Source organism: Apodemus sylvaticus, chromosome 21 (assembly GCF_947179515.1).
Source record: "Apodemus sylvaticus chromosome 21, mApoSyl1.1, whole genome shotgun sequence".
Classification (NCBI taxonomy): Eukaryota; Metazoa; Chordata; class Mammalia; order Rodentia; family Muridae; genus Apodemus; species Apodemus sylvaticus.
In genome coordinates, this window is record NC_067492.1 from 44462385 (window position 1) to 44480507 (window position 18123).

Consider the following 18123-nt stretch of genomic DNA (forward strand, 5'->3'; position numbering starts at 1 on the left):
TTGAATCCCTTTGGGTATTCTACAGTTATGCTTTTTTATGGGCCATGCTGGGGAGGGCAATAAACTCTTACTCCTAAGACTTGGCATTTTGACCACTGTATTAAACCCATCTTCCAAGAATGACATCTCAGTACAAGGTCAAACATCAAAATATAATTCTAAAAGTCCCAGATGTATCTCCAAAGGAGTCTAGAATGCCCAGTCAATGTTGCTGCCTTTAGAGAAAAGTCTTTTTAGACAGCCCTCTGAAGGTCTGCAGCTTCATTCACTGTTGGCTAGTCTTATGTCTACTGGATAGACAAACTAGAGTCACCTGAAAGAAGGGAACTTTCTCAACTGAGAAAATGCCTCCATAGACGGGGTTGTAAGGCATTTTCTTAATTAGTGATGGGAAAGGGCTCAGTCCATTGGTCTGTCCTGGGCTGGTGGTCCTATATTCTATAGGAAAGCCAGCTGAGCAAGCTAGGGAAGTAAGGCCTGTGGCCTCCATGGCCTCACCATAAGTTCCTGCCTTCAGGTTCCTGCCCTGCTTGAGTTCCTGTCCTGACTTCTTTGGATGATGAATAGCAATATGGAAGTGTAAGGCAAATAAGCTTTTCCTTCCCGACTTGCTTTTTGGTAATGATGTGTCATTATAGCAACAGAAACTCTAACTAAAACACTCACCTAGCCATACAATTTTGATGAGTTGGATAAAAACTGCACTATGACACTACACCGAGTAATGGAACTCTACCATAAGCATCACACAATTCTGTCCATGTGCAAACTACCTCAGTATCACCTCAGCCATGACCACCTACATTCATGACCATCCCTGTCATGCCTAATGAACCACTTTTGTAAAACGCATCTGTTAAGCTGAATTAATAGAGATTATTATGCTTTCAGTTGAGATCTTATTTATTTTTCAGTCTAATTTAGACGAATTTTATGAAGGGTTCATGCACACATTTCAAATCAACAAGAAAACACTGGTGGAAAGAATTCTTGATAAAAGAACTATACCTTCTGTGGTCTGATGAAGCAAAGGGGTCAACAGGTCCTGATATTCCTTGACTTGTTCAAGATTGCCTCTAAAAACACCTAAAATATAAAATACAAAACCCAACACTGGCTGTGCTTAATAAGCAAAGATTTTCTCTTATAAAAAACTTCTAAGCCCTTTAAAAATTATTGTGCCAACGTTTATGTAAATGAAAACATAAAACTAAAGAGAAATGCAAATATGTATGACATTTATATAGCAATTGATTTTCAAAAGTCATGTTAGCATTTAGAATTAAATATTGAATTAATTGAAATTTCAATAGTACTTAAGCATAAAAAGCTTAGTCGATACCATGATCCTAGGATTCATGACTTCTGGGATAAGCTTTTCTTTATAAGTATGAGCAGGATACTGGCATCAATATTAATAATTTCTAGATGGTGTAAGAAATTCTTTAAGCACGTGGAAGATAAGGACAGAAATCTAAGGTCCATTGACGTCCAGTCCTGTGCTGTGGCATGCATGGCCCTGTACTCACAAGAATTCATTCACATACGTCATAAACACATACACATATATCAGATTCATATACATGTGATATTTTTAAAAATTCTATAAAGATTTGACATTCACTCAAAAGCAGAACAATATAAAAATAAGAGTTGTTACCAACACTGAAGTCTAATTTATAGCTCGATGAATGGTATCATTCATTTCAGCTATTTTTATTATTTCTATTTAGTATGTTTGTGTGTGCATGTTCATGAGAACATTCAGGTGAATATGCATGTGTGAAGAAGCCAGAAATTGACACTGGGTGTCTTCTTGATTCCCTCCCCAGCACTATGAGACAGGGTATGCGAACTGAGCCTGAGCTCACTCATCTGGTTGGCTAGTGGCTTCAAGGACCCACCTGTCTCTGCCCCAGCACTGAAATTACAGTCACCTGCTTTCCAGGCCTGTGCTGGCAATTAGCCCCAGGTCCTCATGCTTGCAATAGCAAGCACTTTACCCATAGAGCCATGTGCTCAACCCTCAGCGATTCTTTTTTTTTTGGAATTGGATTTTTTTTTTTTCCGAGACAGGGTTTCTCTGTGTAGCCCTGGCTGTCCTGGAACTCACTCTGTAGTCCAGGCTGGCCTCGAACTCAGAAATCCGCCTGCCTCTGCCTCCCAGAGTGCTGGGATTACAGGTGGGCGCCACCACCGCCCAGCACCCTCAGCGATTCTTTAAGCCATTTGTATTCTGCATCTTAAGTGTTAGGAAGAAGTTCACTCACCGTCGATCATCATGTAAAGGAAGAATATGGGAAATTCACATTCAATGCCATCAAACAGCTAAAAGAGAAAGTAAAACAATAAAATTTCTATTAACAAACTATAGCAACTACATTTTAGGCTATATGCAAAGGACTTATTTACAGTAATAAACTCAGCTCCAGTCCTCTGTTCTCAATATGCTCACCATAGCACACTCATACAAATAGTCATGTGCATGCACATGCATCACACACACACACACACACACACACACACAGAGTAAAATGTTTAATTTTAAGAAGATGATTAAGTGGTAAGGAGATGCCTAGAGGGACTCAGATATGGGCCTAGCACAGGAATAGGAGCCGGATGCAGGCAGACTGAACTAAAGATGTATGTCTAGCAGCAGGTGCACACACAAGGAGGACTCTTTAAGGCACACTATGAGCCAGGGACAGGGTACATTATTAGCTACAATAGTGGTAAATGCTTGGTAGGAAGAAAAGCACGATGAGGATGGGTCACAGAAGTTGAAGGAGATGGAGACTGACAGAGAGAGACAGAGACAGAGATGAGATAGAGGGGAAAATGTGGTCACTGGAAATAGAATACTCCAAAAACAGAGAGCACAGTTAATGCATATAGACACCAAGAGATTCAGCAAAATACGGTGATCAAAGCATTCACCCTACCCCAGCCACAGAAACTGCCTGAAACCAGCCCAGAGCCTGCAGGAGGTGAACAAGATGTCCCTTCTCAGTGCTGCTATTTGGAAATCTTGTGAGAACTTCCTGAGGTCAGGCTGGGCTGGTAGCTGACAAAGCAAGGCACTAGAGGTCAGCTTTGAGAATTATGACTCAGATGGCTTTGGCTTCCATCATGACTGCCCACGAGATACACATAGTTCATGCTGCCAGAGATGTCATCTACCCATAAAGACATGGCTTCCCTGAGCTATGAGCCAGACATAGAAAGCAAGCACTATACGGGGTCTACACACAAAACACAGACATGTTGTTCAGAGTCAAGGCTCCAGACAGAAGGGCGCAGAAAAATAGCAAGGGTGAGTGAGGGGTTTGTTCATATCCTTTTTAATGGGCACTAATGTGTCTATGACAAAGGAAAAAAATAAGTTGGGGCAAACAAAAGGGTAGATATAGAAAAGATAAGGAACAGAGACCCGTGTCTTATCAGAGAAGAACATGCTCAGTAGGATTCCCCCCTCCCAAATGAGTAAAAACCTAGGATGTACATACACACTGAGGTATACAGATGTATATTTATATCTATAAATTTCTCCATATGGAATACTTTAAGAAAGACAGGTAGCATCTTGTATGAGGGACACAGTGTCAAGTGCCACTGAAAGGGAAAGGTGCAGTGGAGGCCACCACCCAGAAACAAAGGGTTACGAGCAGGAACATGGCAGAGCTGAGAACCTGTGTCCAAGGTTGTCTGTAGGGGAAGTTCCTACAGGATCACACTGCAGAACTGAGGAGAAGCGAGAGCAGTGACAGGCATTGACCAACAAGGGCACACTAGAGGTTCGATGGCATGTGTTCAGTCTGTGGCTTTCCCTAGCATTCCTCAGCAGGTGAAGGAGTGGGTGAAAGACCACAAAGTAATTTGCTTTGTGGTAGGGTCTCCCTGCATAGCCCTGGCTGGCCTGGAACTTGTTATAGACCAGGCTGACCTCAAACTCACAGATCTCTGTGTGCCTCTGCCCCTAAGTGCTGACATTAAATGCAGAAACCATTATCTCCAGCTCAGGATATTAGTTTTAACGAGATCATTTGCTGAGTATCATAAACACAGATGACAAATAGAAACAAAGCCATGTAAGAGAAATAGGCAAAAGAACAAAAATGCTAAAAATATTGTTTAACCAATGAATCTATGTGGCCACTGTGGTTAGAAGAGTTAATACTTATTGATCAGCCACTACCTATCAAGCACAGTTCTAAGCATCAATATGTAATAGCAGTCAATCTGGAGAAAAAGCTCGTGGTATAGGAGCCATTATTTTTAGTAATTATAATATATAATATTAACACAGACAGGTGGGGCAGGATCTGAAACCAAGAAATCAGTCTCCACTCCTGGGTCAGCGCTCACTGCCACTTGCTTACTACCAGCAGGGACCAGCGAACGGTACCTTGATCTCTGCTGGTTTGTAATGGCGTCTGTTGGGATCTTCCAACGGCGTTCTGTACCCATCTCGCAAGAAACGCTTAAATCCATATTTTCCTTTCAATTTTCTTATCACTTTGTCAAGTGTCTGGCTGAACAGAGCTTCATCGTCCAAGGCAAACGCAGGGTAACTGATGCACGGGAGCAGGGCGGCATCTGTGTTCTGGGGTCAGTACAACAATGAGACTATAAATGTCTGCAGTGATATGACCAACACAGTCCAAAACAATTCATGTCAAATTAATGCCTAGAAGCTAATCAGATGGCAAGGACCTTAAGACAGACACTCCTATAGTGTGGCTTGTAAACGTGATAAAATAGCTAGCACTTTATTCATGATTAAAAGGATTGTCAAACTTTAATATCAGACTGGAACTTAAAATTATAGCTAAACATAATGTAAAAATTAATACTTACTGCCACAACTTAGTTAACAGAGCAATTTGCCCATAATAACAAAAAGAAGAAAACAAAAGACCCAAGAGCTGAGTAATTATGATCCATTGGAAATTATAATGCAGAAGCAATTAGAATTTATACTATAGAAATTTGTTTATTGATTGGAAACATGCTCGCTCATAGAAAAACACTATTCTAGTTTCTTAAAACAAAGTCGTGTTTACTAAAATATGTGGAAACATATGTCAGGATGTTGCCGAAGAAGAATTAAGTGGTATTATAAATGGATAGAACATCATTTAAAAAATAGATAATACTTTGTTACTGGTTTGGTATTCACTACAATCTGGTATTACTCATGTAGAAGAGTTAAGTGTTCTATTTGGGAATAGTTTTTGAATGATGAAATCATAAACAATCCCTGGAAAAATGTGCAGTCAGGTACAATAAGTACCGAGAAGCTTATCAAAGAGGAGACGCAGATGTGCTCCACTTCTGAGCCTAGATGATACATGTGTTTCCAAGCCCCATTTAAAAAACACCCTTCCCTTTGTTTAGGCTACTTTTGCTAATTTCTCCAAAAGAGAAATAATATTTTTCTGTTGTCTAACCGAAGGCTTAAAGGACTGACAGCTTTGCCTATGACTATTAACTTCCTGCCTAGAGGCTAGAGGATGGAGGCAGATCTATATCACGCCTTCTTATCCTGCAAGAACTCCACACTGTAGTGTGCTTTAGTGAAGACTGGGTAAAACAAAATAAAAACTGTAAGTGAGAACTTGTTTCAGTGTTCTGTAACATCATCTCACATGAGAGCGTGACTCTCTGGGTAACAGTGAGCACAGCGTCTGCCTGTTGCGATTGTGAGCGTCGAGATCCACAAATATAACTGACCAAGAGCATCCCTGGAAATGGAAAAAGAAACACATTTCAGAGAATCGTAAACCATATGGCATTCTTTTTGTGAGACAAGATAATCCAAAAACTTTCTACCACTGAATGCAATGTGTGAGAGATTATTAAAGACCTTAATTGTCACTAATTATTTGTTTCATACATAAATGGATTTGTGTTTGTTCACTACGTGCATACCTGGTGTCCAAGAAAGCCACAAGAGGCCATCAAATCTCCTGGAACTGGAGTTACAGACAGTTGTGAGCCTCTATGTGGCTGCTGAGAATCAGACTTGAGTTCTCTGGAAGAGCAGCCAGTGCTCTTGACCACCGAGCTGTCTCTCTCACCCCTTATTTTTCTTTCTTTATGTTTTTAGCATTTCCTGAATTTCTTGGAACAATCTTATAATCACTAGATATTATTTTTCTTTTCCTCTTTTCTTATAAATCATGTTTTGCTTTTATAAGATGTCTAATAAATTACATCCATTTTAATGAAGAAACCATTTAGCTAATGTGGTATGAGATAAAGGAAAAAACAATTTTAATTTATAAATCTGAGTTGTAAGACCTCCTGAATAATTTTAATTACACAATAAAACTAAATGAACTTAGGCAGCAATCTAGAATTGGGTTGAATAATTTTCTAGAATAATTCTTCATTAACATTATCTAGTTAAACAGAATGATTCTTCATTCAAAACACCATCTTTAATAAATCTTTAACTCTAGCAAGTAACTTGATAGCAGAGAATGATTGAAGCTCTCTCAGTAGCTATACTGGGGTGAAACAGAGACCCCTGGGAGCCCTACGTTTCAGCTGACTGTAGAGAGTACCCTAGAGTATCTTGCCCATCAGAGTACAACATATGTCACTGTGAGGAAAAACAAGAATGAATTTAACACTGCTCTAGAACACGCAGCTGACCGAGATATGAGGTGCACAGTAATGTATGAGGACCTCACACCTGGCGCAGATGGACAGTGGCTCTAAGTCCAGGTCAGCTGGGAAGGAAAAAACCAAAGCCAGAGCCCAGACTCTGGTGGAAGCAGCAGCAAGCAAGCTGTTAGAACGAATGGCAGGGCAATAAGTGGGTTGAGGTCTGTGAATACAGAGGACAGGAACTATAATGTATCTGTAGGCCAATAACCGTCTGAAATTGGACTAGATAGATAGATACAGAGAGAGATATAATTTGTAACTAAAATGGCAAATTTAGCAACTCTCTCCATCATGTGATAATAAATAGTAAAACTATTTTCTAGCCAGAAATAACTTAGTTACTTAAACTCCTTAAGTATTTGTAGAGGCCCCAATTTTCAGCTGCCAGCTTTTAAGATGTATGCCTAACAGAAAATAATCTCATAAGGTAAGTACCTCCTAACACTGATACAATACTAAGCTCTGTATAAAAATATATGCCATCCTATAGGCATTACAGCTCAGGCTTCCAAGAGGAGAAAAAACAAAAAAAACCTCAAAACCAAACAAGGACAGAGACCGCTATTCCCGATTTAGAATCAAGTCTATATCACAGAGGAAAGTCCGCACAGCATTATCACCTGCTTGAAATCCTTTTGAAGCTGCCTGAACACACTTTCAGGCCTACGGATTTCAAAGGAAGGCAGATGTCTGCTCTGTTCTGAACACTTTGCAGAACATGAGCAGTCTGTCATCACCAATTACAGACTTTGACCTCAGTGAATTTGTCAGTTTCTCGCCTTCTACAATTAAAGGCAAGAACAGGAAAGGATGTGTTATAGGAATTACTTGAAAGAGCATATTAATTTTGTCTGTTTGATATTGATTTTATAAGTGTTTTACTTACATATATGTCTGTGCCTCACATATGTGCCAGGTACCCACAGAAGCCAGAATGGGATGCCAAATCTCTTACGACAGGAGTTGTAGATGGTTGTGAGCTACCATGTGGGTGCTGGGAACAGAACCTAGGACCTCTGGAAGAGCTCTTAACCACCAGTCATCTCTCCAGTGCTCGGATTGATTTTTATCTTCCACTTTTTAAAACCACAACTCCGTATAATATGCTGACTTTACCCAGAGCCTCTTCACAGCTAAGAGCTCAAACTATTTGTCCAACTTAGTATCTGTCATTGTTTGTCCTAATAGATGAATGTCCTTGACCATCACCATGAGGACATGAGTTTTAGAAGTACAGCAGGGACGTCCTCTCCCTTTAGCCTCATAACCAGAAGAAATATTCCTGACACAGTCTCAAAGGCCAAAGGTAGTATCTGTGACCTTTATACACCGTTAACACCAACAGTCGCTGTAAGTGAAATGAGGCTGAGCCAGGGCCAGTGCTGGCACGTGCCTTCAGTGCTATTATCTCTTGGGCAGGCTCCATGCCTCTGGACATTGGAGAGTCCAGACATGGCACAGGGTCTTCTGACCTTGGGGATGCCATCAGGAGCTCTCACATGCTATGCACAGCTTTGACAGATGTTCTTAGGGAGTTTCCCTGGCTGGTCCTGGGCTAATTGAATTTGGAGAGAAACAAGGACTTCTTATGAAGATTGCAGATAAGTAGTTACATCAGTCATCAAGCCATCAAAGAAAAGAATGAGGGTATAATTGGATAGACTCATTCCTAGGACAGAAACCGTTGAAGAGAAGCAGAAACACACAAAGCAATTAAAATGATAGCAGAAAAGTATGAAAATGTAAATAAGGCCAGGTGAGATCTGGAAAGACCCCTAGAAAGAAGCAAGCAGGGCAGCCACCAGCTGGTGCTCAGCTGCAGTCATACCAGAACAGTGCAAGCAGGAGGTGCAGGAGTCACCAAGGAGGTGCGGGAGCCACCAAGGAGGTGCTGCCTCCTCTTGAACATGAGACTGTAGGTTTGGTGAACTGAAAAGAGGCTGACCTAGATATGCTGAAGGTAGAGGGATGGGCAGGACAGGGCTAGTCACAGAAACTGTGACAGAAGTGTACAGTAGAAACCAAAGCTGCGATTCTCCAAGAAAATGTGACTAGTCAGAGGACTATAGGAAGCACTAGTGCAACCCTGTTCTGAGTAAGCACAGCATGGGAATAAGACAAGTGTGACAAGCCCTGTGCAACCTGGTAGCAGGTAGAGTATTCCTGACAAGATATATGGGAAACAACAACAAACCAAACAAAAACCAGCCAAGATCAAGACAGGAAGGATTTCCCAATGAACCATAATGGCATGCAAGGGCTGAGGGAAACAGGCATTCAGGTGCCTCCACTATCCCGGGCCTGTGCTCCAGAAAGCTAGCAAGGATAGTGCTGGCATATCAGACAGTTACATGTGTGCAGGATATTAAATCAGGGAATTCTTAGAGAGTGGAGCCCCACACAGACATCGCAGCAAGGAGATCACACCCATTAATGTGTGTGAATTTATGACATGGACTCCTCCCTTTACCATGCAACTGCTAAAAAGACAACTTTAGTAAGAGATAACACTGATCCTAACCAGGAAGGAATATTGCTCACCTGAAAGTTTCTTTTCTTTTCTTTTCTTTTTTCTTTCTTTTTTCTTTCTTTCTTTTTCTTTCCTTCCTTCCTTCCTTCCTTCCTTCCTTCCTTCCTTCCTTCCTTCCTTCCTTCCTTCCTTCCTTTTTTGAACTTTTCCATGAACTCGTGTATGCTTTGATACATCAGCCAGTTGACTGGTTGTTGGTTGTAGTTGTGCCTTATCTGAACAGGCATTTGTGACTGTCTTTTTCCATACCTATTCCCATTACTGCTGTGTGGCTAAAGGAAAAGACCAATTTTTTTTTCATTTTTACCTGAACTAATAAATGAATTGTCTATTTAGTAACATTTAGTACAGAGTTATGTTAAAAGTGGCTATGCTCTTAGCTGCACTTAAGAATTTCTGAGCATTAAAACTCTAAGGGGATAACTCTAAATTCTAACCAGTGTCCTTTATACTAGATCAGGAAGGTACTTAGGTGGCATGAATGACTGCTTTCAGAATTCCTCTGAATCTAATGTACATGTAAGATTGAAAAACACGCTAAGAAGTAATATTGGCAAGAACATTTATACTTAAGATTCAAATGCCTGGTTAGGCAGGTCAGATTCCAGAAACGTAAAGCTGGGACAGAGAGCAGGGACAGCAGTCACGGTGGACAATGGAGTGTCTACGGAGTGTGCATGGAGAAGAGGGGTTAGGTGTTAAATAGCAGGCATGGCCCAAGTACGTCAAAGGAAGCAACACCATGACAAAAGCCAAGCCAACCACTACCAGAATCATAGCAGATCTGCAGTCAGCTCTAATCAGTTTTCTCCTTGGCAGCTAGGAAGCTCTAACTGTTCCAAACTTCTGCAATAGTAAACTTCTTTACTATCCAGGATGCCTGGCAGTCTTCTTGAGAAATACTAGAAGACTTACAGTCCACCCCAATTTGTTAACTTCCTTATTGGGCTTCCTTTTCTTATCATTTTGGCCGAACCCACTGTCTCTGCACTGTACCTCTATGACTAAGAACACTAGTAACCAGCTGTTTTGTTTTGTTTTGTTTTTTGGATTTGGATTTTTTTTTTCCGCGACATAGTTTCTCTGTATAGCCTTGGCTGTCCTGGAACTCATTCTGTAGACCAGGCTGGCCTCGAACTCAGAAATCCACCTGCCTCTGCCTCCCAGAGTGCTGGGATTATAGGCGTGTGCCACCACCGCCCGGCAGTAACTAGCTGTTAACCACAATCACATACAATGTCACATTGATCTGCCATTTCAGGAACATTCAAACATTCCTAAAGAAAATGAGTCCAGTTCTTGGCCCAGAATTTTCTCTTACTCATTCTCTTCCAACAATTGAACCCACTGTCAGCTCTTAGATTTTGTAAGTGCAAAAAGGGCTTAATGGTCTCATGAAAATCTAAGGTGATTTTTCTGGGCTCCACTTTATCCAGAGAGGTGGGGGAGGGAGGGAAGAAGGGAGGAGGGGGGATGGAAGGATGGACAAAGGTAGGGAGGAAGTGCATTACTAGGCCCACAACTGCCCATCCTACTGTAGACATTATAAAAACTCCCTCTCTGAATGAAATGAATAAAATTGAAGCCAACATGAGCACTGACATATAAACTATATGGGACACAATATAGGGAATACATCAAAATGTATTCTCAGAAACAGCTTGGAGAATAGAGAACTTACCCAACAACCAAAATCGGACTTATCAGGACCTTACCACCACCACTAAGAGGAAGGTGGACTTCAATGGGTTAATCATTTTCAAGCAAAATTGCTCAACCATGGGCTGCCACAAATAGTTCAGGGAGTCACAGGGTTTAAAGAAATGACTTCAATAACAGATAGTGAAATTACTTAGACATGCAAATAATTAGCTGTTTATTTGTTTGTTTAGTTACCTGGTTTCCAAAGAGGTTAAATCCATTTATCGCTTCTAAGGCTGCTTTTGCTAAGCCAACAGAGCTAGAGAGAAGGGAAGGGAAGATGTTACTACTGACGTCCAATGGGCAAGTTTCCTTATGAACGAACGTTCGTAGCCACCCACACAGGAGGAAAACACCATCCCCACATTCCATTATTTTAGTTTCATTTTTCATACTAATCACCCATGAAAACTATTTCTAGGTTCACCTTGACCTGGATTCTACCAGTGAATGAAGCAGTTTTATTTCTGTTCATGAACTCAAGCAAGAACAGGGTGAGCCCTGTGCAGTCACTGCCTGCTTGGGCGTCATTATTCATCTCAATGAAACAGGCTTTTCTGGTGTCAATTTGAAGCCTTAAAGAAGATTTTGTGTGTCATATACTTGTTACAGATTGTAATTTAGTGTAGCCACTCATATCTGGTCATTTTAGGATCCAATAAAATTGGCATTACTTTATGTTCACAGCATTCCTGATCACCGTGTCTCTCAATTCTCTGTAATAAAATGAGTGTTATTTCCGTCAGTGTCCCGCTCCTTTGGCCTCTTAGATACTACATATAACAGTGCTGAAAATGACTTATTTCAGTAAAAATGCAACGTTCTGTGCAAGTGCTCCAAGCAGAGTGAGCTTGCTTTTGTCCTTGCTTAGGTCCTGCCCGATACTACTGCTGAAGTGTTCATGGCCAGCTTATTTTACTCACTGCATTAGCATCTGTTTACTCAGTCCAACTGCATACACTGCTCATGTGTATCACTGACACTCAACAAACTGTCATCACGTCAGTATGTCTCTAGTGCAGCATCAAAGCAGCAGCAGCAGGAACATGTTAGGAATGCCAGTATACACTCTCCTCTAGGAGGAGGTCTGGACGAACAAGTGTTTGCTTGAACATTACAATTCAGAATGACTGGCTGAATGCATCCTCAGGGTACAGCATGGTGGTTACTGTATTAATCACAGCATGTTCAAGGTAGGTCCTGCTGTTCCCTCAGAAGAGGAGGGATGAGGAGAGTCACTGCACCCTTGTTTGAAACTCCAGCTACCCTCCCAGCAGATCTTGTTTTAATCTGCTGCATATGGTTTATGGAGGTACTCAAGTATGGAGTGTAGAAGGTGAGGTGAAGTGGGCTGAGGAGAGTTGCTCTAACTCTGCATCCTGGAAGTCATCGCCCACACAGGTGTGTGTGTTGGGGCGGGGGGGGGGGGGGGGGGGGGGGGGATGATCTGGTGATGCAGCTTCTGTGCTCTGGGCCCCCTGTGGCCTGCTCCTGTAATTACAGCAAGGTCGCGGGTTCACCAGGTTGGACATGGAAGCAGCTGCCCCCTTGCTCTATTGTCAGGGCTCTGTCAGGGTGAACAGGTGTTTATTCACATCTCTCCCAGGAAAAATTAACCCAGCAAGCTCAGTGGTGGGATGCTTCTGACCATTCATAAAGCCCTGGACTCCTCCAGGAAGCCCTGGACTCCTCCATTGGAAACTGAACAAATGAAAGAATAAATCAGAGCCACCACACTAAGCTATTGCCTCATCAACATTTTCAGAGGTTTATACAAACTGTTCTCACTAAATTACTATATGATAATAAGTGGTAAGACAAATTAAAATCTATATGACTGGGAGAGTGACTTTAAACTTGATCTGACCCAAAGTCTCCCTTCCTGAGGACTAGCCTTCATAGCATCAGAAGGTGCTGTACAAGCTGCTAAGGGGAGAACATAATCAATAGTCCTACCTAGATGTGACACCTATGAGCCACAGCAATGATTAGCAGGGAAAGAAATGCTTAAAGGTATAATAGTGGCATTTATATTTTGATGGTAACCAAAAGCTGTCTACGGGGTCTTAAAGCCTGATGATTAGCAAAGAAATCTTGCCTAGTATCTAGCAACCTACTGAGGTCATGGATCATAGGAGAACATTCTGTTGCTACCTTCCTAAGGGCATCCTAAATGTCTATCCTTATACTCAACAGACAGGCACAGGTCTCATCGTCCATCGGAGAAACTTCCCTTTGCAGCAGAGAGAGACCATGACAGAATGCCACACAGGTCAGAATGCAGATAGCAACTGACCTGACTGTGGCTATTCAGCCCCATCAACAACAGAACTCCTACACCAAACTCTCAAGGGACATTGCAGAAGGAGGAGAAGAAATAGTGTAAGGGCCAGAGGACTCCGAAGTCCTCTTATAGACATGGCAAGGAAATTACACCCATGAAATCTCAACAATATGGCTCCTTAAGCAAAACCTGACCAAAGACAATGGCTGCTGACATGCTAACTTAGGGGAGATCTAGTGCCCCTCCCCCTTAGCTGAAGAGTGACAGGTGATTACCAAATGCTGAGAGATGTAGAATGAGTTGTCTCCAGAGATGAGGCCCCTAAATGGTCACACCAAGTAGTCATACCCTAAAAAAATCTATGTACAAGCAACACTAAGCAGATTCAGTATATTGCATTTATGTTTATGTATTCACTTATATATGTAATAATAGTAACTTAAGAAAAAGAAGCCATGAACTAGAGAGGGAATAGAAGGCTTAGGAGGTGTTGGAGCAAGGGTGTAAAATGATGTAAGATTTTAATTAGAGAAAAAAAGGAAAGAAAAATGGTCAAGACAAAATCTAGAGGACTGAATGATTTCATTAGATTTCTATGAAATATTTAAATTGAATAATAATTGAACACAATTTTCCATATAAAAGTCCTGTTATGAAGCAAGCATTACCTGGCCTTTAAAAATATACATAAGAAATAAAATGAAATTTATAGAGTCCTATGTCCTATACATCTCTTCTGAGCATAGACATTGAAATATTCAACATCATTCAACAAAGGTGTGATATTAACTTTCATTATAAATAAGTGGGATTTACTCCAGGACTAACTGCCTTGCTTAATAATAAAAAGGTCAATCAATGTAATCTATCATATCAACACTCTAAAAACATATGGCTGTATCAAACAATGGTGAAAGGGCATCTAGAAAAAGTCACTTATATAAGAAAATCCTCCTAAGAAAAATCTGTAAGAAACTAAGAGCAGAATATCATAGAGTTCTAAATATTCATGAATGTAAACTATGAAACTGTGGGGGCAGGAAGAGGAAATCTTCAGCAAAGAGTAAGCAAAGGGCTATTAAACACAAATAAAGCATCATGCATAAAATAAATAATGGCAGAACTGGTTTTCACTGGAATTACAAATGTTTCCTTTACAAAAACCTCTATTAATATTAGGATGAGCAGGGTGGAGAGATGACTCAGCAGCAATGACTGCGCTCCCAGAAAGTTTGGTTCCCAGAAGGCACATGGCAACCCCAACCATGTGTCTCTCCAGGTCCATGGGACCCAAAGCCTTGTCTGACCTCTTCAGGCTCTTGCATGCAGGTGGCGGAAAAACACATACATATAAAATAAAACATTTTTTAAAGATTAGGATATGAGCTGTGGGTATAACTCATTCCTAATGTGCATGAGGTCCTAGGTTTAATCCCTATTACCTCAATAAATAAACAAATAAATAAGGACTGGCATATAGAGTATATATAAAGGACTCTCAAAAATCAGCAAAAAAAAAAAAAAATGCTAAGTAAAACATTGACGAAATATAGAGAGAGAAATATTTTTTACCAAAAAGGATATATAGACCACAAATAAACACATAAAAGATATCAACAGTACAAGCCTATGGGAAATCGAAATAAGATCAGGATTAGGCATTATTATAAGCCAGCCAGAGTGGCTAAAATAGAAACTACTGCTGATACCAAGACACAGACATACTACATCTTTCTTGCTGGTGCAAATGCAAGTTCACATAGGCATTCTAGAAAAATCTGGAATTTTATGGACCAGAACCAACCATGTAACTATGATATATATATATATATAGATATAGATATAGATATATAGATATATATATTACATTTAATGGATATAATAACTATACAAATAATGCCCAATACTATGCATTAAGCCCAGAAAAATTTCACCACATACAAAAACCTATATGAAACCTTGTCTCCTTTTGTGATGCTTGTGTTGTAGGCCCAGGATTTAAGAAACTACTATGTAATCCTAGATCACAAGTGTTCCACTTAGCTTCTTCTTAACCACTGAATTCCTATTAAATAAGGTCCCTGAGCTACATCAAGTTTATTTCTGTACATAGTGTGAGGTGAAATGCAGATCTATTTGTTTACATGTGGATATCCATTGGTCCCATGACTCCACACTGAAAAGACTATTTTTAATTGGGTCATTGTATTATCAAAATGAATTGACCCCATATGAATGGATTTATTTCTGCACTGTTAATTCTATTGATCTCTACGTTTATTTATACAGACAAATCATGCAATGTTAAATTACTGTAGCTTTGTAACTAGTCTTATTTTAGTGGGGGTTGGGGGTGGGTATTTAATCTTTTTATTTTTTGACTTAGGGTCAAATGTTGCCCAACCTTAAATTCACTATGTAGCCATAGTCTTGAACTCCTAGTCCTCCATGCAGGTGGACATGGGGTGGATGGGGACAGGAACAAGAGGGATCAAGTTCAGGGAGGATGGACAGAGAGTATATACTGGGAGAGATTACTGGCATTGGTTATCTTGGAGACAAGCTAGAAACCTAGTATAATGGAAACTCCCAGGAATATCTAAAGGTACCTCCAGCTAAGACTCATAGCAATAAAGGATATGGAACCTGAATAGGAATTTGAACACCAACCCAGCCACAAAACCCTCAGGCTACAATTTGTGGCCAGCAATGACTAGTCTAGCTGGAGACCCATGCCATGAGAGGGAGCTCACCCCTGACATTGCCTGGAGGGCTAGGACCCAGAGGTCAGATAGCCCAACTGTTATCAAGGAGGCTTCATCAAGCAACTGATGGAAGCTCAGGCAAAGACCTACAGTCAAACATTAGGCAGAGCAGCTCAGGGAATCCTGTGGAAGAGGGGAAGAAGGATTATAGAAGCCAGAGAGATCAAGGACACAATGGGAAAACCCACAGAATCAACCAACCTGGGGGCACGGGGGTGGGGGGGATGGGCTGAGACTAAACTGACAACCAGGACGCCTGCATGGATCTGACCTAGGCTTTCTGCATATTACAGTTGTATAGCTTGGTCTTCTTGTGGGGGTCCTAACAGTGGGAGGTTGATCTCCATGGGAGGCCTGCCCTTTTCTGAAGAGAAATGCAGGAAGAGTGGATGGGGTGTGAAGTGGGGAGGAGGAGCTGGGAGGAGGAAAGGGACAGGAAACTACAGTCTGGATATAATACATGTACTGGCTGGTTTTGTGTGTCAACTTGACACAGGCTGGAGTTATCACAGAGAAAGGAGCTTCAGCTGGGGAAGTGCCTCCATGAGATCTAACTGTGGGGCATTTTCTCAGTTAGTGATCAAGTGGAGAGGGCCCCTTGTGGGTGGTACCATCTCTGGGCTGGTATTCTTGGGTTCTATAAGAAAGCAGGCTGAGCAAGCCAGGGGAAGCAAGCCAGTAAGAAACATCCGTCCATGGCTTCTGCATCAGCTCCTGCTTCCTGACCTGCTTGAGTTCCACTCCTGACTTCCTTTGGTCATGAACAGCTGTGTGGAAGTGTAAGTGGAATAAACCCTTTCTTGCCCAACTTGTTTCTTGGTCATGATGTTTGTCAAAGAATAGAAACCCTGACTAAGACAATATACTAAAGAAGTATGAAGAAATTATAATAAGAAGAAAAAAAAGAAAAAAGAAAGAAAAAATACCAAGCAGTTGCCTTAAACAATGAATGGCAGAGGAATAAAATGGTTGCTAAATGAATCCTAAACTGCTACATATCTAATATTTTATTGTTTTTTACTTTACTAAAAAACAAGGAGAACACAATAAAACAATATAAACTTAAAAAATAAAAATCAATTTTAATTGTTTTACTTTTCATGTCATCTTTAATCTCACATACCAGAGTCACTGATGAAGCAAGGAGATGACCTGGTTGAATATAAGTCTATTTATCAATTAATGCTTAGAAAACTTTTCCCCAAGGTTAGGCCTTAGGATTCAATGGCTACTTTATAAGAAAAGTAGAATCTTCACCAAAATGAAGGAGTTATAGGTTTAAACGCAGTCCCAGAGGCAATATAAGATTAGCTGGATATGTAACTGGGAGTTGAGAACTGCCGCTGCTATAAATAGATAGCGAAGTGCTCTTTGAGCATTTAATACAGGCCTTGGAGAATGATCAGAAGAGAGAGAAAGAAAGAACATGGTCTGGTATCACCCCAGTTGCCCCAGGAGACGCTAAAAGAAGCACAGGCCTAGAAAAAGCCAAATCAGTGAAAAAGCACAGGGAAATAGCATGGGCCCAGCCAATGGTTACTTAGGAAACACTTGAAGAGAAGTGGTAAATTTGGAATGATTAATAGAGCCTTCTGCGGAAGCCCAGAAAGGGTGAGACTGCACTTAGACTAAGTTCAGATAAATGGATGACCAGTAACATTCAAAGAAAACAGCAACAATCTGGGCTTAATCTAAAAAATATTAAGTAAGTTTAGCCTACAGAGGAGTTGAATGTCAAGACGTGAATGAAAATACCCTCGGAGCCACAGTCTAGTAGGGTTTATTTTTCACCCCGATGTTCTTAATCAGGACTCTAGTTCTGATTTGATCACTTAAGTTGGGGGGGGGGGGAATCATACACCCCTCTAAGTTTTATTGTTTCCCTGTGTAAATGCACTGATGCTTCTAGATGATTTAAATATATATTCTATAGGTCTTCAGTACCACAGACTGTAACTATTAAGGGAATGGTCAAGTGTAGATGTCAAAGAGTAGGACTGTAGGTTCTGAACACCAGAAATGTGTGTTTTAGTGGTTCAGGGACAGCAGTCTTCCTGCATACAAAGCACAGCTTAGAGGAGTGTTACGCAGTGTGCCAGAAGAAAGGAGGGCCCCATTCTCACTCCTGCTATAGACAACTGGAAAGCACAGACATGGAGGGAATGGCA

At 40.9% G+C, this 18123-nt stretch overlaps 1 protein-coding gene across 7 annotated transcripts in view; it reads right to left on the reverse strand.

Moving 5' to 3' along the window:
• Positions 1-18123, reverse strand: part of Phkb (phosphorylase kinase regulatory subunit beta) — a 185136-nt gene that overhangs the window by 92961 nt on the left and 74052 nt on the right. For all 7 annotated transcript variants that reach the window (XM_052167173.1, XM_052167171.1, XM_052167170.1 and 4 more), the window contains 5 exons: positions 11102-11165; positions 5649-5744; positions 4406-4603; positions 2271-2328; positions 1009-1086 (listed from right to left, as the gene is read on the reverse strand). In XM_052167173.1, coding sequence (XP_052023133.1) covers positions 1009-1086; positions 2271-2328; positions 4406-4603; positions 5649-5744; positions 11102-11165 — 494 coding nt within the window. The remainder of the gene's footprint in view (positions 1-1008; positions 1087-2270; positions 2329-4405; positions 4604-5648; positions 5745-11101; positions 11166-18123) is intronic.